The 17,103-nt window shown below is 38.1% G+C and overlaps 1 protein-coding gene across 1 annotated transcript; it reads right to left on the bottom strand.

Annotated features, from left to right (window-relative positions):
* Positions 1-13,662: 13,662 nt before the first annotated feature.
* On the bottom strand, positions 13,663-16,820 carry LOC110600938 (protein SIEVE ELEMENT OCCLUSION B). Its single transcript, XM_021737889.2, has 7 exons — positions 16,449-16,820; positions 16,273-16,374; positions 15,730-16,178; positions 15,510-15,613; positions 15,288-15,430; positions 14,708-15,199; positions 13,663-14,538 (listed from the first exon to the last, which is right to left on the bottom strand). The coding sequence occupies exons 1-7, from the start codon at positions 16,803-16,805 to the stop codon at positions 13,903-13,905; spliced, it is 2,283 nt and encodes a 760-aa protein (XP_021593581.2). The 5' UTR covers positions 16,806-16,820; the 3' UTR covers positions 13,663-13,902.
* Between the last annotated feature and the right edge of the window lie 283 nt (positions 16,821-17,103).

Genomic DNA, 17,103 nt, shown 5'->3' with positions numbered 1-17,103 from the left:
TTTTATATGATTTATAAAGGTTTTTAATATTATTATTGACATAGTTGAAAATAAATTGATGACGTAATCGAAATAGAATTGTATTGTAATTAGTCCAAAAAACTATGCTGTGATTGGTTCACTTATAAGACAGAGAACGTGAAGTGGTTGATGCTTACAGCAGTCATTCTGACGCTCAAGTCAATAAGAGAAAGAGAATGCGAGTATAATATTTAGAATTCAAGAATAGTTATGTGAGAGAATAATATATTTTTGTCTCTATGATCGTTCTCTTTTTATACTATAAGAAAGTGGGGATAAACATAGTATTTCCTGTTAATCCGGCAATGATGTGACCGATTCATTGGTAAAAGATTTTTACTCGCTAATTGGTTGAGAATTCCCTAATCGCAGGCATAAAAGAGATTTACTGGATTGTAACTGTTAATGGTAACTTTCTTATGGAGTCTCGCTTTGAAATCGAGAGAGCGAGTCTGTCCGACTTGAGGTCGATTTGTAGTGTTCGGATCTTCTTTTTTCTCTGTTCTGGACATCATTGGCCATTCGGGCCTTTGTTTCTATGGGTAAAATCGTGTGTTAGTTTATCAGATGTTTGTCATATGATCCTGTCTTATATGTGTATTTATTGATGCTACATGAACCTCGTCCAAAGTAGGTAGTGAACCATCATCGTAAGACAGAATCACATGACAAGAATCTGATAAATCTACATACGGTCCCACCATAAAAAAGAAGACAGAGGTGCTTCAGGTCAGTTTGAGGATAGGTCGGCCTCAGGTCGGATAGTCTCGCCCTCTCAACTTCAGGGCGAATCTCCATAAGAAAGTTACCGTTAAATGGTTATAATCCTACAAATCCCCTTTACGTCTGTGATCACGGCATTCCCAATCAATTAGTCGGTGAAAATCTCATACCTACGAACTGGCCACATCATCGTCGGATTATCAAGAAATACTATATTTATCCCCACTTTCTTACAGTATAAAAGGAGAATAATCACAAAGGCAAATGTACGCTATTTTCTCGCACAACTACTCTTGAGTTTTAAATATTATACTCGTCATTCTCTTTAACTTACTGATTTGAGTATTGGAGTGGTTGCTGTAAGCGCCAATCACCTCACGTTTTCTATCTTACAGGTGGACAAATCACACTATAGCTGTATTTGACCAATCACAACACAACTCTATTTCGGCCACGTCATCAATTTATTTTATGTAACATCATTTGGTTCCGTTGCTAGAAATCCATTGAATTCTCTCCATTCATTCATAATAAAACCGGTCTCTTATCCCTTCTCTCTAAAAAATAAATCTCTCTTTTATCTCTCGAAATAGCTAACAATTCATGATCTGCTGCTAAGGTTGGTACCGATGAGGACGCCATCATTTTCTCCACTCCTGGCAGTGGACAAAACACACATTCTATTGTCAACAAAGCAAATTTCAACAATTTGAGTATTAAGCAAATGTTACATTATGTTAGAAGGTTGCAAGTTACTTTCGAGCAATGTAAAGTTCAGGAGGAGGCGTCACTCATAGCTCCCAATGGAAGGGAGCAAGCCTCCATTGATATATCAAGAACTCGGATAGGGGTAATCCAGATGCGGTCCAAAGACAAGTTCGAGAAAGGGGAGTCATCAAATGACGCTCCAAAGGGCGTCGACTGGAAGTCGGTACGGGCCGCTCAAAGGTATCGAAAAGAGCAGAAAGAGAATAAAAGAACGGGCCAAAAACAAAGGCCAAAAGCTGGAGAAGTAAGGGTATAAAAGAGACCATAGAAGTTATTAGGTCTCCTAAGGAAAGAATGGTCGAGGTAAGTATGTAATACCCAGCTAGACTCCGGTATTGGAATTCCTACCGTCCGGTGGAATCTCGGATGTCGGAAACCAATAGAAGGGTAAAATAATATTTTTATAAAATGTTTTCAAGTATTTTATGGTTTTAAATAAGAAAGAAATTGAATTTTGAATGAAAGTGACCATAAAGGAAAATCCAGGTTCGGCCGCTGAACTTGGTGGAGTTTTGGAGTCACCTTTGGCTTCCGAAAGTGGTCTGGCCAGCCACCTATAAAAGGCCCCATGGCTGAAAATGGGCGAGTTTTCTCCCTTATTTTCGGTCAACGGTGAGTTTATGCCCTCTCATGGTTGGTTTTGATGATTTTCCTCAAATCTTTCAAGTTTTAACGAGTTTTAACTTGGTTTTTGAAGTTTTTGGAGCTAAGATCAAGATTTGAAGCTTGGAGACCCCGGAGCTCTCTTCCTCCATTTCTCCAAGTGTAGGTCACCTCTCCTCTCGATCTTCAAGAGGTAAGGGTAGATCTTTAGCTTATTCCATATTTTAAACAAGTTTATGAAAGATTATGGGGTAGAAATGCATGTTTAGGTTAGTTGATTTTTGTTAGGGTTAGTGTTGAGTTATGGATAATGTATGTGGTATGTGTATATGCTTTGTGTTGTTGTTGGGGTTTAGGATAGTTTGAGACCCCTATATGCTTATTTGCATGAGTATGCATGTTGTAGAATAGCTAAATGCATGTTTGAAAGTTTTGAGAGGCAAAATGTGCATGAGGAGGCTGAGTTCTGCCACTTTGGAAGAACTCAAGTTCGGCAGCCGAAGGACTTTCGACCGTCGAACCTGCCTGTGGAGGCAAGCTTTTGGCTACCGAACCCTGCCCCCGAAAGTTGGACTTTCGGCTCTGGAGGGGAGTTTCGGCCGCCGAAAGTGGCTGAGTTTCGTCTCTGGAAGGGACTTTCGGCCGCCAAACCTGCCGCCGAAAGTGCCATGTTCAGCCTTCCTTTGCATGATTTCTATGATGTTTTTGGGGGTTTTTGGGGAGTTGTTTAGAGTCATGTCAGTGTATGTTGGTCCCTCATTTGAGTCCACCTGTGTAGGTTCGGACCCGAGGAACCAAGGACCCCAGCAGTGAGATAGCTGCTTCAGAGTCTTTTTAGAGCTAGCCTGAGTTGAGTAGAATGACTCTTTATGATGCAAAGTAAATAAATGAATTTTGAGCATGTTCATGCATCACGAATGCCATGAGATATATTTAGGTTGTTTGCATTAGAATTCACGAATATGTTGCATTGCATAATATGATGTTGATGTGGATGAACTTTGGATGATCCATTAGCCCTCGTATGGAATGATATGATATGATGACGATACGGTATGAAAGTCCAGAAAGACCCATTCTATGTCCCTGACACAATGTAAGAGAAAGTCCAGGAAGACCCATTCTGCGTCCCTGGCATATTGGAATGTTATGATATGTTATGTAAGGGAAAGACCAGGACCCATTCTACGTTCTGGCACTATTGGATATGTAGAGGGCTATTGGTGACAAGTTCATCCTTAATGTGATTTGTTTGTGATGTGATGCATTTCATGAAAGCATGAATTTTAATATAATATTTTACTATTCTACTCACTGGGCTCTAGTAGCTCACCTCATTCCCTTAACCCCTAGGTTTGCAGGTACGGGATAGACTAGAAAGTCAGCAAGAGTAAAGAAGTCATGTTTTATGTAATAGTTAGATGTGGACATGTATTGTAAAATGTTATAATGTGATGTAATGTAAAAAATTGTCTTGAGGATAGAATTGTGCTTGGCCCTAGTGTATGTTAATCCCTTTTTGGTACATGATCTCTTTAATGAAATGTTTTAATGATGTATGTGTAAATCAAGCTTAATGTATGATATGTTACCCCATTGGAGCATTTGATGAGGGCTCCAGTGTGGGGTTTTATGTTTATGAGTTTGTGCATGCACAGATTATGTTCGGTAAATGAAAGAAAAAGTTTAAAGTTTTATGTATTTGTATGATCATGTATGGGATTTAACAGGTATACAGGATGTATGTTAGGCTTGCTACGGGTCCCGGCGACCTTAAGTCAATCAGGATCCTAGCGCCGGTAGCGGTCCGATTTTCGGATCGTTACAAAGTATAAGAAATATACCCCATTGAACAACTCATGAACACATATTCTAATATGTATTAGGAAAAACGAAAAGATGATCAGGTGGCCTCTCAAGCTCAACTTTAAGAAAGCTGAAAAATGAGATAGAACCAGGTACTGCCATTTTCATGAAGACCATGGACATGTAACGGAGGAGTGCCGTCAATTGAAAGACGAGATCGAGAGGTTAATAGAGAACGACACACTTTGGAAATTCATCAGAAAGAGTAGAAAAGATAGGAGGCCCAGCTCGAGGTAATAATTCCCGAAACCACCCCTGCCAATGAACCTGTGGTGGTTATGTAACGCCCCGAAAATCCGGACCGCTACCGGCGCTAGGATCCAGATCGGCATAAGGCCGCCGGGACCCGTAGCAAGCCTAACATATACCTGTAAACCTGCTTAATCCCATACATGATCAACCATCATACATAAAAATTAAAACTTTTCTTTTATACATGTGATCAATCACCAACTCAACCTGTGCATACTCTGAACATATACATAAATAAAGTCCCTCTGTGGGATCTCATCAAAGCCTCGAAGGGCTATACATCATGTGTTGAGTTAGTTTTGCATAAACATCATATCAAAAGATCATGTACATAAAATAAAAGGGATTAGCAATACATTATGGTCAAGCACAACTCTATCCTCAATAACATAATTACACAACTGTTCAAAACTCTACATTACATTCTTATCATTGTCATGTCCACAAACTCTAACTATTACATACATATGACTTTTCTCTTCTTTGCTTCTCTATCAATCCCGTACCTGCAAACCTGGGGGTTAGGGGAGAGGGGTGAGCTAGATGCCCAGTGAGTAGAACTATAAAAAGAATATTTAAAACATGCTATAATGGAATGCATCATTGCACAAACATTTCACATCATGGACGGACTGACTCAAAAATTCCTCAGCTCCATGCCCGGCCCTATTATGGGCACCACAGGACTTCGTATTGCCCGGCCCTATTATGGGCACCACAGGACTTCGTAACTCGGAGCTATTGCCCGGCCCTATTATGGGCACCACAGGACTTCGTACACAGGGCTAGTGAGTCGTGCAATGTCCATCCTCATCAACCACAATATAATAATGCAATGTAGCATATTCGTGATTCTAATGCAAACATCCTATATTATAGTCATGATGCATGAAACATGATAAAACATTCACTTTCTTAATTTAGAAAAAGGTTAAGTATAGTTCCACTCACCTCTGGCTGACTCTGTCAAACTCTCAGCAGCTGGCTCACTGCTGGGGTCCTTGGTTCCTCGGGTCCGAACCTACACAGGTGGACTCCAATGAGGGACTAAACACATATAAACATATCTCTAATATATCCCCCAAAAACCCCCCCTAAAACATCATGAAAACATCACAGAAAATATGCATGAAATGGCTGAACAGGGCACCTTCGGCGGCCGAAAGTCCTGGACAGAGACGAAACTCAGCTAGGTTCGGCGGCACCTTCGGCGGCCGAAAGTGCCAGACAGAGACGAAAGTCTCTTTTCGGGGGCACCTTCGGCAGCCGAAAGCTGCCTTCACAAGAGGGGTTCGGCGGCCAAAACTCCCTTCGGCTGCCGAACCTGGTTTCTGCCAAACGGCAGAGACTTGGTTCAAATGAACCTCCTGCCTCCCAAAACCACAGATCATGCATATTTCTCAACCAAAACATACATACAAGTTCCTAGGGGCCTCAAACATGCATATACCCCATCTACAACACTTCATACACACACAATCAAGCTACATTGCTCAAAATCTCAACATAACCCATAAACTCAACATATGTCCTAACATGCATTTCTACCCATAGATCTTACTTAAAACTTGTTTAAAACATAAAAAGGGTTCAAGATCGACCCTTACCTCTTGAAGAAACGAGAGGAAAGTGATCCTAGCTTGGAGATGGAGAGATTAAGCTCTTTGAACCTCCAAGCACTCAAAACTTGCTCAAAACTTGCTCAAAGCTCACAAATCTTCAAAACGAAGTTATAAACTCGTTAAAACCATGAAAGATCTAAAGGAAACACTCAAGATCGAGGGAGGAGCGGTGGAGACTCACCTTGGCCGACAATGGAAGAGAAAAAGCTCGCCCGTGCGGACCTAGGGGACCCTTTTATAGTGGCTGGCCAGGCCACGTTCGGGGGCCGAATGTGCCTCCGCATCCATGCAATGTTCGGCGGCCGAACATAAGGTTCGGCGGCCGAACCTGCACTTCCCTCTCTTAGACTTTCGGGGGCCTAACGTGCCTCCCAAAGTCCATGCATGTTCGGCGGCCGAAAGTGAGTTTCGGCGGCCGAACCTGGGTTTTCCCTTAAAGAAATTTTCATGCAAAAACTCATTTAAAATCATACTTAAAACATTAAAAACATGAAAACATTTTATAAAAACATGCTTTTACCCTTCTAGAGGTTTCCGACACCCAAATTCCACCGGACGGTAGGAATTCCGGTACCGGAGTCTAGCCGGGTATTACAGGTTATTCGTGTGATTGCAGGAGGACCGAGTGTTACTATGGGTGATAATAAGGAGAATGTCACAAATGTCCAGCTCTTGGATCAAACTTCGAGTTTTGAAATTGGTTAAGTCAGACGACCGAGTCTTTTATTTTATCTTTAGAAAATGTTTGTGATTTATGAAAATGTTATAAAACTAAGATACATTCTTCAAGCTTCTTTTTTTTTATATATAGAAAAATTAGAAATGTTGGATGGATGAAAGCATGGAAGCAATCACCAGGCCAAAATTCGGGCGTTGGACCGGGAAAACACGAACTTAAAATGGCCACAAGACCATCCAGACATGGGTTCCGCATATAATCTGGACATTAGTCCGTGGAAATAAACATTCATAAAAGACTACAAGGCCATCCGGGCATGAGTTCCGCATATAATCTGGCTGTTGGTCTGCGAAAATAAATATTCATAAAAGGTCACAAGGCCATCCGAGCATGGGTCACGCATAATCAAGGCAACTCATATGCTAGGCCATAAGTCGGAAACCCGTCAAGTCAAAAGACCAGGTGTTAGTCCCACTAAACAACACCATGAGTCGAGAATCTATCAGGTCAGAAGACTGTGTATTAGTCCCACTAAAATAAGGCCATAAGTCAGGAGCCCGTCAAGCCAGAAGACCGGGAGTTATTCCCACTTCACAAGGTATTTCTAAGGCATTTGATGATAGGCTTCAAGGCGGAAATACGTCAGGCCAACCAACCTGTGTTAGTCCTGTTTCATAAAAAGTTTCTAAGGTATGTAATGTCATGTCGTAAGGCAGGTATACTCTAGACCGACCAACCGGGTGTTAGTCCCATTTCACAAGAAATTTCTAAGGTATTTAATGCCAGGGCAGAAGACCGGGTATTAGTCTCACTTCACGATAAATTTCTAAGGCATTTAAGGTATTTCTAAGGCATTTCATGATAGGTCTCAAGGTGGAAATATGTCAGGCCGACCAACCGGGAGTTATTCTGTAATACCCGGCTAGACTCCGGTATCGGAATTCCTACCGTCCGGTGGAATCTCGGATGTCGGAAACCTCTAGAAGGGTAAAATCATGTTTTTATAAAATATTTTAATGTATTTTATGTTTTTAAGTGAAAAGGAAATTGAGTTTTGTATGAAAATGACCAAGGAGGCATTTCCAGGTTTGGCCGCCGAACCTCAAGTTCGGCCGCCGAACGTGGGATGGTTTAGGGGGGCATGTTAGGCTTCCGAAAGTCTCAAAAGGTTCGGCCTCCGAACCTCATGTTCGGCCGCCGAACTTGCATGAGATGTGGGGGCATGTTCGGCTGCCGAAAGGTGGTCTGCCAGCCCTATATAAGAGCTCCATGGCCGAAACGGGCGAGTTTTCTCCCCATTTTCGGCCACGGTGAGTTCATGCTCTCCTTTGGTTCGTTTTTGCTGTTTTTCCTCCGATCTTTCATGTTTTAACAAGCTTTAAGTTGATTTGAAGAGTTTTGAACAAAAAGAGCAAGTTTTGGAACTTGGAGACTAAAGAGCGGATCTCTCCCATCTCCGAGTCGGATCGTCTCTTCTCTCGTTCTACAAGAGGTAAGAGTAGATCCATAGTTCCTTCCATGTTTTAAGTAAGTTTTATGAAGTTTCTTGGGGTAGAAATGCATGTGTAGGTTTATGTTGAGTTTTTGGCTAAATGTGTGTTTATGAGCAATGTATGTTGGATATTTATGTTTGATGTGTTGTAGATGGGGTTTAGGATAGTTTGAGGCCCCTAGGAGCTTGTATGCTTGAGTATGCATGTTGTAGAATAGGAAAATGCATGATTGAATGAGTTGGGAGGCGTTTATGCATGTTGAGCTGAGTTTCTGCCCTTTTGGGAGAAACCAGGTTCGACAGCCGAAGGTTCTTTCGGCCGCCGAACCTGTCTGTAGTAGCATGAATCGGCTGCCGAACCCTGCCCCCGAAAGATGACTTTCGGCTCTGAAAGGGACTTTCGGCCGCCGAAGGTGCCGCCGAATATGCATGAGTTTCGTCTCTGGAGGGAACCTTCGGCCGCCGAAAGTGCCGCCGAAGGTGCATGAGTTTCGGCTCTGGAGGGCCTTTCGGCCGCCGAACCTGCCGCCGAAAGTGCCCTGTCCAGCCCTCCTTTGCATGATTTCCATGATTGTTTTAAGGTGTTTTAGGGGGTTTTTGGAGAGTATTTTTAGAGTCATGTTCATAGATGTTTGGTCCCTCATTTGAGTCCACCTGTGTAGGTTCGGATCCGAGGAACCGAGGACCCCAGCAGTGAGTCAGCTGCTCCAGTGTCTGGTCTGAGCTAACCAGAGGTGAGTGGAATAACTCTTTCCGTTTTAAAGTAAATAATAAATGATTCAGCATGATTCATGCATCACGAATGCCATGTGATATAATAGGTTATTGCATTAGAATCCACGAATATGTTGCACTGCATTCTTTATTGTGGATGTGGGTGAATGCTGTATGATCCAATCAATCCCTGAGGAAAGACCAGGACCCCATTCTACGGCCTGGCACGGTATAAAAGACCAGGACCCTATTCTACGGCCTGGCACGGTATGATACGTGAAGACCAGGTGCCAGATGAGGCCCTGGGGCAATGGTAAGAAATGTTATGATATGACAGGAAGACCAGGACCCCATTCTACGGCCTGGCACGAATACGATGCTGGGACTATTTGGTGACAGGTTCACCCTTGATGTGAATTGTCTGTGATGTGAAGCATTTCATGAAAGCATGAATATTAACATATGTTTTTACTATTCTGCTCACTGGGCTCTAGTAGCTCACCCCTCTCCCTTAACCCCAGGTTTGCAGGTACAGGGTAGACCAGGAGGTCAGCAAGAGTAATGAAGTCATGGTCATGTAATAGCTAGAGTGGACATGATAAATGTTGTTATGTTATGTTGAGTACAGTCATGTAAAAGTATGATATAGAATGTCATGTAATAATGCTTATGAAAGTTTAGAGTTGTGCTTGACCATAGTATTATGTTAATCCCTTCTAATACATAATCTTAATATTTAATGATGTTTATTGTAAACCAAACTCAATACATGTTATGTCACCCCAGTGGGGCAATGATGAGACTCCAAAGAGGAGTTAATGTTTATGACTATGTTTATGTATAGTGCATGCACAGGTTGAGTTTGGTGAATGAATGAAAGAATGACTGAATGTAAGGAAAAGTTCAAAATTTTTATGTATGTGTTGATCATGTATGGGATTAAACAGGTTCACAGGATGAATGTTAGGCTTGCTACGGGTCCCGGCGGCCTTATGCCGACCTGGATCCTAGCGCCGGTAGCGGTCCGGATTTTCGGGTCGTTACATATTCCCTCTTCACGAGGTATTTCTAACGCATTTCATGATAGGTTTCAAAGCGGAAATACATTAGGCTAACTAAAGGGGAGTTGTTCCTACTTCGCAAGAAGCTTCTAAGGTATTTTATTAGTCCCGCTTCACAAGTTTCCAAGGCATTTAATGCCATACTACAAGGCAGGTATACGCTAGGCCGATCAACCGGGAGTTATTCTCGCTTCACAAGAAGCTTCTGATGCATTTGATGCCCAGGGCATAAGGCATGTGTGAGCCAGACCACGCGACCAAGAATATTGGTCCCATATCACAAAGAGAATCATAGGCAAGTGTCGCTGCTCTTTCAAATCACTCTCAAAAAAAGTAAAACTTTTTGCAAGGAGGTGAATGACCAAAAGCTCGTTAGGGCAAATAAATGCTTAGAAACTCGTTAAGGCTGTAAAAGGCTAAAAAACCCGTTAGGGCTATAAAAAGCCAAGGAGCTCATCAGGGTTAAGAAAATGCTCGGAAACTCATCAGAGCTGTAAAAGGCTAGGAAGCCTGTCAGGGCTGTAAAAAGCCAAGAAGCTCGTCAGGGCTAAGAAAATATTCAAAAGCTCGTTAAGGCTGGAAAAATACACGAAAGTCCATCAAGGATGTAAAAAGCCAAAGAGCTCGTCAGGACTTGAACCATACATGGAAGATCGTCAAATCTGTAAAAGGATCAGGGCTGTAAAAAGCCAAGGAGCTCGTCAGGGCTAAGAAAATGCTCAGAAGCTTGTCTAGGGTAGAAAAATGCATAGAAGCTCGTCAAAACTGGTTGGAGCATGAAAATGCTCGAAAATACGCTAGGGCTGAAAAATGTCCGGAAGTTCGATAAGGCTGGAAAAGGCCAAGGGGCTCATAATGGCTAAAAGATGTCCAGATGATCTAAGGTTAGAGAAAGCCCAGAAACTCGTCAAGGCATTACTGTATCAGTCGGATTAATTTTTGTCAGACAAGATCTTAGATCTAACTGGTCAGCAGGACAAGTAAGAAGAAAGTAAGGACGTCATGCACTCAGTCCGGACAAACAAGCCACATGATCTAGATCATTAAGACAAATATCACCTTCGAATCTAAAAAATCGAAGACCAGCGGGGACCTTTGATACTACATAAGACTCATCCAAAGTAGGCAATGAGCTGTCACCGTAAGACAGAGCCATGTGGCAAGAATTTGATAAACCTATACGCGGTCCCATCCGTAGAAAATAAGACCCGCGCGCTTCAGGTCGACTTCAGGACAGGTCGGCCTCAAGTCGAACAGACTCGGCCTCTCAACTTCAGGGCGAGTCTCCATAAGAATGTTACTGCTAAAAAGCTACAATCCTGCAGATCTCCTTTACGTCTACGATCACGGAATTCTCGATCAATTAGCCAGTGAAAATCTCTTACCAACGAGTCGGTCACATCATCGTCGGATTATCAGAAAATATTATATTCATCCCTACCTTCTTACGGTATAAAAGGGGAACAATCATAGAAAAAAAGTACACTATTCTCTCACACAACTATTCTCTCACACAATTATTCTTAAATTCCGAACATTATACTCGCTATTCTCTTCAACTTACTGACTTAAACGTCAGAGTGGCTGCCATAGGTGCCAACCACCTCACATTTTCTATCTATTGCAGTTTCATTTTAACCACATGTTCGATTTATTTTATGTATCATCGCTTATTAAATTAGATTAATTAATAATTTAATAATTAAATCATAAAGGATAATTTTGGCAATCCCATTATTTCACTTTTTACTATTATTATATATAATTATAGAATTATAAATTTATTATATATATTATAGAATTATAAATTTATTAATATACATGATTTTCTTTAAAAAAATAATTTTTATTTAAATTGATTTTTTAATAACTATTTTAGTTTTTATAGAATATTATTTCCATTAATATCTGAATACAAATATAAGTACTAAAATTAATTTAAATAGTAAAAATTTGTACAAATTTTTTTTAATAGCAAATCAAATTTAATTATTTATTGTAATAAAAATAAAATATAAAAATTATTTTGGTAATTTTATTATTTCCCTTCCTTATATATATATATTTGAGTTTGTAAGTAACATTTTTTAAAAGAAATTAATAACTTTTAAATATTACTACCATAAAATAATAAAAATGGTAATAAAAATTATTTAATATTATTAAAATTTACAATAAAAATTTAAATTGAAAATTAAAAGATACTAATATTATTATAAAAATTATAATTAAACATTACTATTATTCAAAATTATTTTTACTGTTTTTATTATGAGCACTAGCTGATTATTTTTATAATAATCACAATTTTTTATAATAAAATTTTATTTAAAATTAAGAAAATATAATTTAAGTAACAAATAGGAGTAAGTATTTTAAATCTATATAAAACTAAAATAATTTAAATGCAAAATTAATTTTTAACTATTATTACCATAAAATAATAAAAATTATAATTAGAAATTACTATAACTAAAATTACTATAGATATTATATTATCTAAATAGTTAATATTATCTATTTTAATAATCTTTATTTTGAAATTTAATATTGTTATATTTTTATATCCTTTTAAATTTTCTTTTCTTACTTTAAAAATATCATTCTTTAAAAAATTACGATATTGTTGTATTTTTTATATATTTTTTGATATTTTTTTAAATAATTCTAAAAGTAATTTGAATAATAGAACAATTATATATTTTAAAAATTAAATTTTAAATGATAAATTTATCAACTGTTTTAAAATTAAAAATTGTAAATAAATTAAAGACTTAAGAGCATTTTAGAAAGTTTTAATATTTCTTCTCTTTCCACTTTTATATATGGTATAGATTAATTATCAAATAAAATTTATTAAACTCAAAAAAATTAACAATTTAAATTTAATTATATGATATTATGATAATTATTTCAATATTTTAATTAATATTTAATCTTATGATTTTAATAATCTTATCTCAAAAAATTTAATTTAAATTTTATTAAAATTATTAATTTTTAATAATTATCCTACATAATTTAGTATTGCACATAATTATCAAATAAAATTAATAAAACTCATGAAAAAAAATATTTATTAATTTTAAATGATAAATATCTAAAATTATTTTTATAGGGATTTGTGTAGTAGAAGAAGGAGAAAATTCTCAAGAGAAATCAGTCCATTATAAATTTAGACATCGGAGTGGATTCACTATTATTTTTATTAGGTTTGTGATGTAAGCAGTATTCGATTTATATTGAAAAAATCGATTAAATTAAATTAATTTTAAATTTTAATTTAATTTTTTATTTATTTTAATTCGATTCAATTCGATTCATTTCAACTTTTAATTTTAAAAATTTCAGTTGTATTAAAATTTTTAATTATTTCAATTTAATTTAATTTTAATAAAAAAAATCAAAAAATTGAATTGAATCGATTAAGGATAATAATATATTATTTTTAATAATATAGAGATTAGATTATAAATATTTCAATTAAATTTTAAAATATTAAAATAAAGTATAAAAAGTAAAAAAATTATTAAAAATTTAAACCGATCAAATTAAATTAAATTAAATTAAATCAAACCGATTCAGTTTAATTTAATTTCAAATCAAAATTAAATCGATTTGATTTTTTTAAATACTAAAATCGAATTGAACCGACTGAATACTCCATCTGCATTTTGTGCTTCAGAAGTTTCAAAAAATAAAATGGTTTAAATTTTATTATTTTTTATTAACTTTTTTATTTTATATATTATAATATTATTAGATTGTTGTATACAACAGTTTTAAGTAGAATTGGTCGGATTTGAAACGTAGCAAATTCCCGGAAAGGAAAATTTTAAAGATGTTTGTAAAGTAAATAACTTGAAATCAAAACAAAAAATTTCACTTTGCATTAATTAACGAATATGGTAATTAAAGTGATGATTACATCAGAAATCTCATCAAATCTTTTATTTATGGCTTCAAATGCCAGCTTAAACTCGCATGGCAGCCATTGACATCATATAACGAGAAATATAAATCTTAGATATCAAATATAAAAGGTAATTCAACACTAATGCTACACATCAAGCATTAGCAGGCTGCAGCTGTATATGTTGTTTATAGCATCTCTTCAATGGTTTCCTCATGGCAGCAGAGGAAGGTGATGTACTTCTCCATGTTGCGGAGGCACTCGGGGCATTTCATTCCCTCCGGGATCCTACCGGTGCTAAGAAACTCGAAACGGCAGCAAGGATGAGTAACGCCGTGAAGCTTGTCATGATGCTCCTTAAACGACAAGTCGAATCCCTTGACTGGCACATTCTCCTTCCAGATATCAAACTCCGTCAGTGTTGGCAAAACTGTGGTGCTGTGACCATTCACAACAATGTTAGATCCTTTGCTGAGCACAGCCCATCCACCTTCTTTGTCGTAGCTGAGCAGTTTCTTGATTTCTTGCATCATAGGATCGTATTCATCGATCTTGCCGAGTTGAATCTTGGAGAACAACATGCTTTCTAACCTTGTCCAGAAGAACCATATCATTGTCAGATCTTGCCAAACGTAGCTCAGCTTCTCAACTGTGATTGTGGCTATGACTCTCTGGAGTTTGTCTCTCTTGCTGCTCTTCCCCACGTAAACCATCTCCAGTGGGATACGTGCTGCCTGTGCAACTGCTCGTGCCTGGTTAGTGAACTTTCGAACCCACTCGACATCGTCTCCTCCATACAAGAAAATGTACTTCCCTTCCTTAATCTGATCATGAAATTTAGTTTTCTACATGTTAATATTAGTTTAAATACCACTATAACTAATTAGACTTTTAGCAGATTCTAAAATTTAGTAGTGATTCTAAAATTTTGTCATAAAAGATTGAATCTGTTGCAGTACATTTAAGGTTGTCATGATGTGATTAGTTAATTACCCAGTTGAGAATAGTTGGATCAATGCCATCAACAAGAAGCTCAAGCCTCCACGTTTCCTCCTTCCAGAGGGATTCTTCTCTCAAGCTAGTGAAAGGGAAGGCGTTGCTTCCCCAAATCCACATCATGTGCAGTGCATTAGGGCATACAACTTTGCCTTGAGGGTCAAGCACCACCAGAATAGGCTTGTTTCTGAAGTGCCACACCTCCTTCATGAATTTAATAACCACCGTTTCGATTATTGATGGGTGGTGAACCGAGTACCATGGCATCGTAGCCTGCAGAGCCTCAAACTGCTTTTGCTTAGAGTCGTTCCAGGTTACTGAAGGGTCCACAATTGGGATCCAGACAACCTCGTACTGACTGTCTAGCCTGGTGGCGTGGAGCCTGGACTCATTGTATATTTGTTCAAGAATCGAGAGCTCATCATGGGAAATGTCTAGCCCCGAAACAAGCAATAGCACGTTCTTCCTTCTCAACACATCAATATTAACCTATTCAAACAATAATAAACATGAGAAAAACTGCAGTAGATTGAAATGTGTTGCTATTTGTATAATTGGATTTGCTAGAAAATCAAACCCTTCTCTTTGTAGACCCATCAAGCAATGGTGGGATGTCATCCTTGGCGTAAATCAGAGCCTTCAGGATCTTCATGTTGTCAATGTGAACTGCATCGAAGAGATTCAGAAGCATTTGATATGCTTCAACATTCCTCTTCTCCTCTGCATATTAAACATCATCAGTACTTCCAATTTATATTTTGAAGTTTGTGAGCCAAGGTGGATAGTCTAAGTAGCAAACCTATGTGTTGGTGGCAAAAAAAGAGCTGTTTCTTTAAATGTTCATGTATGTTTTGAAGTTTGTGAGCCAAGGTGGATAGTTCCCATGCCTCAGTGGTCGCAAACCTGAAGTGAACGAAAGATTATTACTACATTTTCTTAACTGTAATTAATAACATACCAGCTAATTAAGGATGTCTGAAAATTGAAAAGCTCCATCAACAAAGCTTATGTATACATACTCATGTCCCAAGGTGGTGAGACTGGTAATCTGAGTTGCGCAAGCCACGACACTCCGCATGGTCCAGTAGACAGCAGTTGGGATGTGAGCAATGGCTGTGGCCAGTGCAGGAACTTCTGAGGAAATATAAATAGATGGTAATTCCTTGAACTCAACTATGCACCTAGTCACATCCGTCATGACTCTGATCAGTTTGTTAAGTGCATCAAACCGAGGCTTCAATGGGCCTGTATGTTCCAGGATGACAGGCAATTGTCTGAGGATTGCCATTGATTTAGCAAGTGGATTTGAGGAGTAAATCTGTGCAAGGAGCCAGAATTCTCCATAATTCAAAGCAAAAGCAGCCATGGTCAGTACCAGCTTCGCATCCCAGGAGTAGCTTGACAGCATGTTGAATAATGACATAGTTGTGGCATGAGCATCTGATCCACCTAAAGCCTTGTAGGAAATCTGAAAATTCAATTTTTTTTTTCACCCAGACAATTAATTAGGCCAATGCATACATATTGTAAGTTATGCATATGCAAAATGAAAGCCTTTTTACCTCGCAAGCAATTCTGTCAATAACAAATGACAATGATTCAAGCATGGCAACGAAATTGCCTTGACGATTCTTGTCCTCAATATCTGCTTGAGCTTGGGTAGCCTATACATTGAAACAGAAGTGAATACTATTTTCTAACAATTCAGAAATGGCAGAAGTTTTGTGTTAATCATTACCGTCAAGGTGCTCTCAACTTGAAGGGTGGCACGACTGAGGATGTCTTCAACAACATGAAGGAGAGGTCTGACATCAAACTCTCGACCATCAGGAGCATGGGTTGTCAGAATTTGTTTCATCATTGAATTCTCATCGGAAAGAGCTAACATGCTCCGGTCACTCTTGATAAGTTTCTGGGTAGCGCCAGTGCCTGGAGCAGCTGCGAGTGGTGACCTGAAGGCCATGGCTATAAGGGTGGGATTTAAGGCAGAGAAGAAAGAAAATGAATTGGGTTGTGTGTTGCAATTGCCATTGTAAGGGTTTTTATAGTAATCAGAAATGGAATAAAGCAAAGATTGAAACTTCCTTGCTTCCATTGTAATCTAAATCTTAAAAACGTTGAAGGGAAGAATGTTTGTATGTATGTTCTTTTGCAAAGCTTATGATCCATGTCTTCTTCTTCTTTTTTGGATAGAATCTAACATCAAGAATCCTCTTGTAGCTCAACTCTCACGGCAGTTAACGTTCCCTGTCTAATCATGTATTAAAATACGTATATTGTTGAAAGCGCAGACCTAAAATCAGCGAAATGAATCTGTTTTTTTTTTTCTTTAATTTTATTATATTATATTTTAAATTCATCCTATGCAAATGAGGAGAGAATATACAGTATCA

This window comes from Manihot esculenta, chromosome 15 (assembly GCF_001659605.2).
Source record: "Manihot esculenta cultivar AM560-2 chromosome 15, M.esculenta_v8, whole genome shotgun sequence".
Lineage (NCBI taxonomy): Eukaryota > Viridiplantae > Streptophyta > Magnoliopsida > Malpighiales > Euphorbiaceae > Manihot > Manihot esculenta.
Note: the sequence above shows the minus strand (reverse complement) of the source record. Positions and strands in the feature narration are given on the sequence as shown.

Bases quoted from the DNA above. Each gene is read 5' to 3' on its own strand.
- LOC110600938 (XM_021737889.2), bottom strand. From the start codon at position 16,805: ATGGAAGCAAGGAAGTTTCAATCTTTGCTTTATTCCATTTCTGATTAC. The intron at 16,179-16,272 runs GTAAAAAGGCTT...TTGAATTTTCAG, and splicing joins TTGACAGAATTGCTTGCGAG to ATTTCCTACAAGGCTTTAGG. The intron at 15,614-15,729 runs GTATGTATACAT...CGTTCACTTCAG, and splicing joins CTCACCACCTTGGGACATGA to GTTTGCGACCACTGAGGCAT.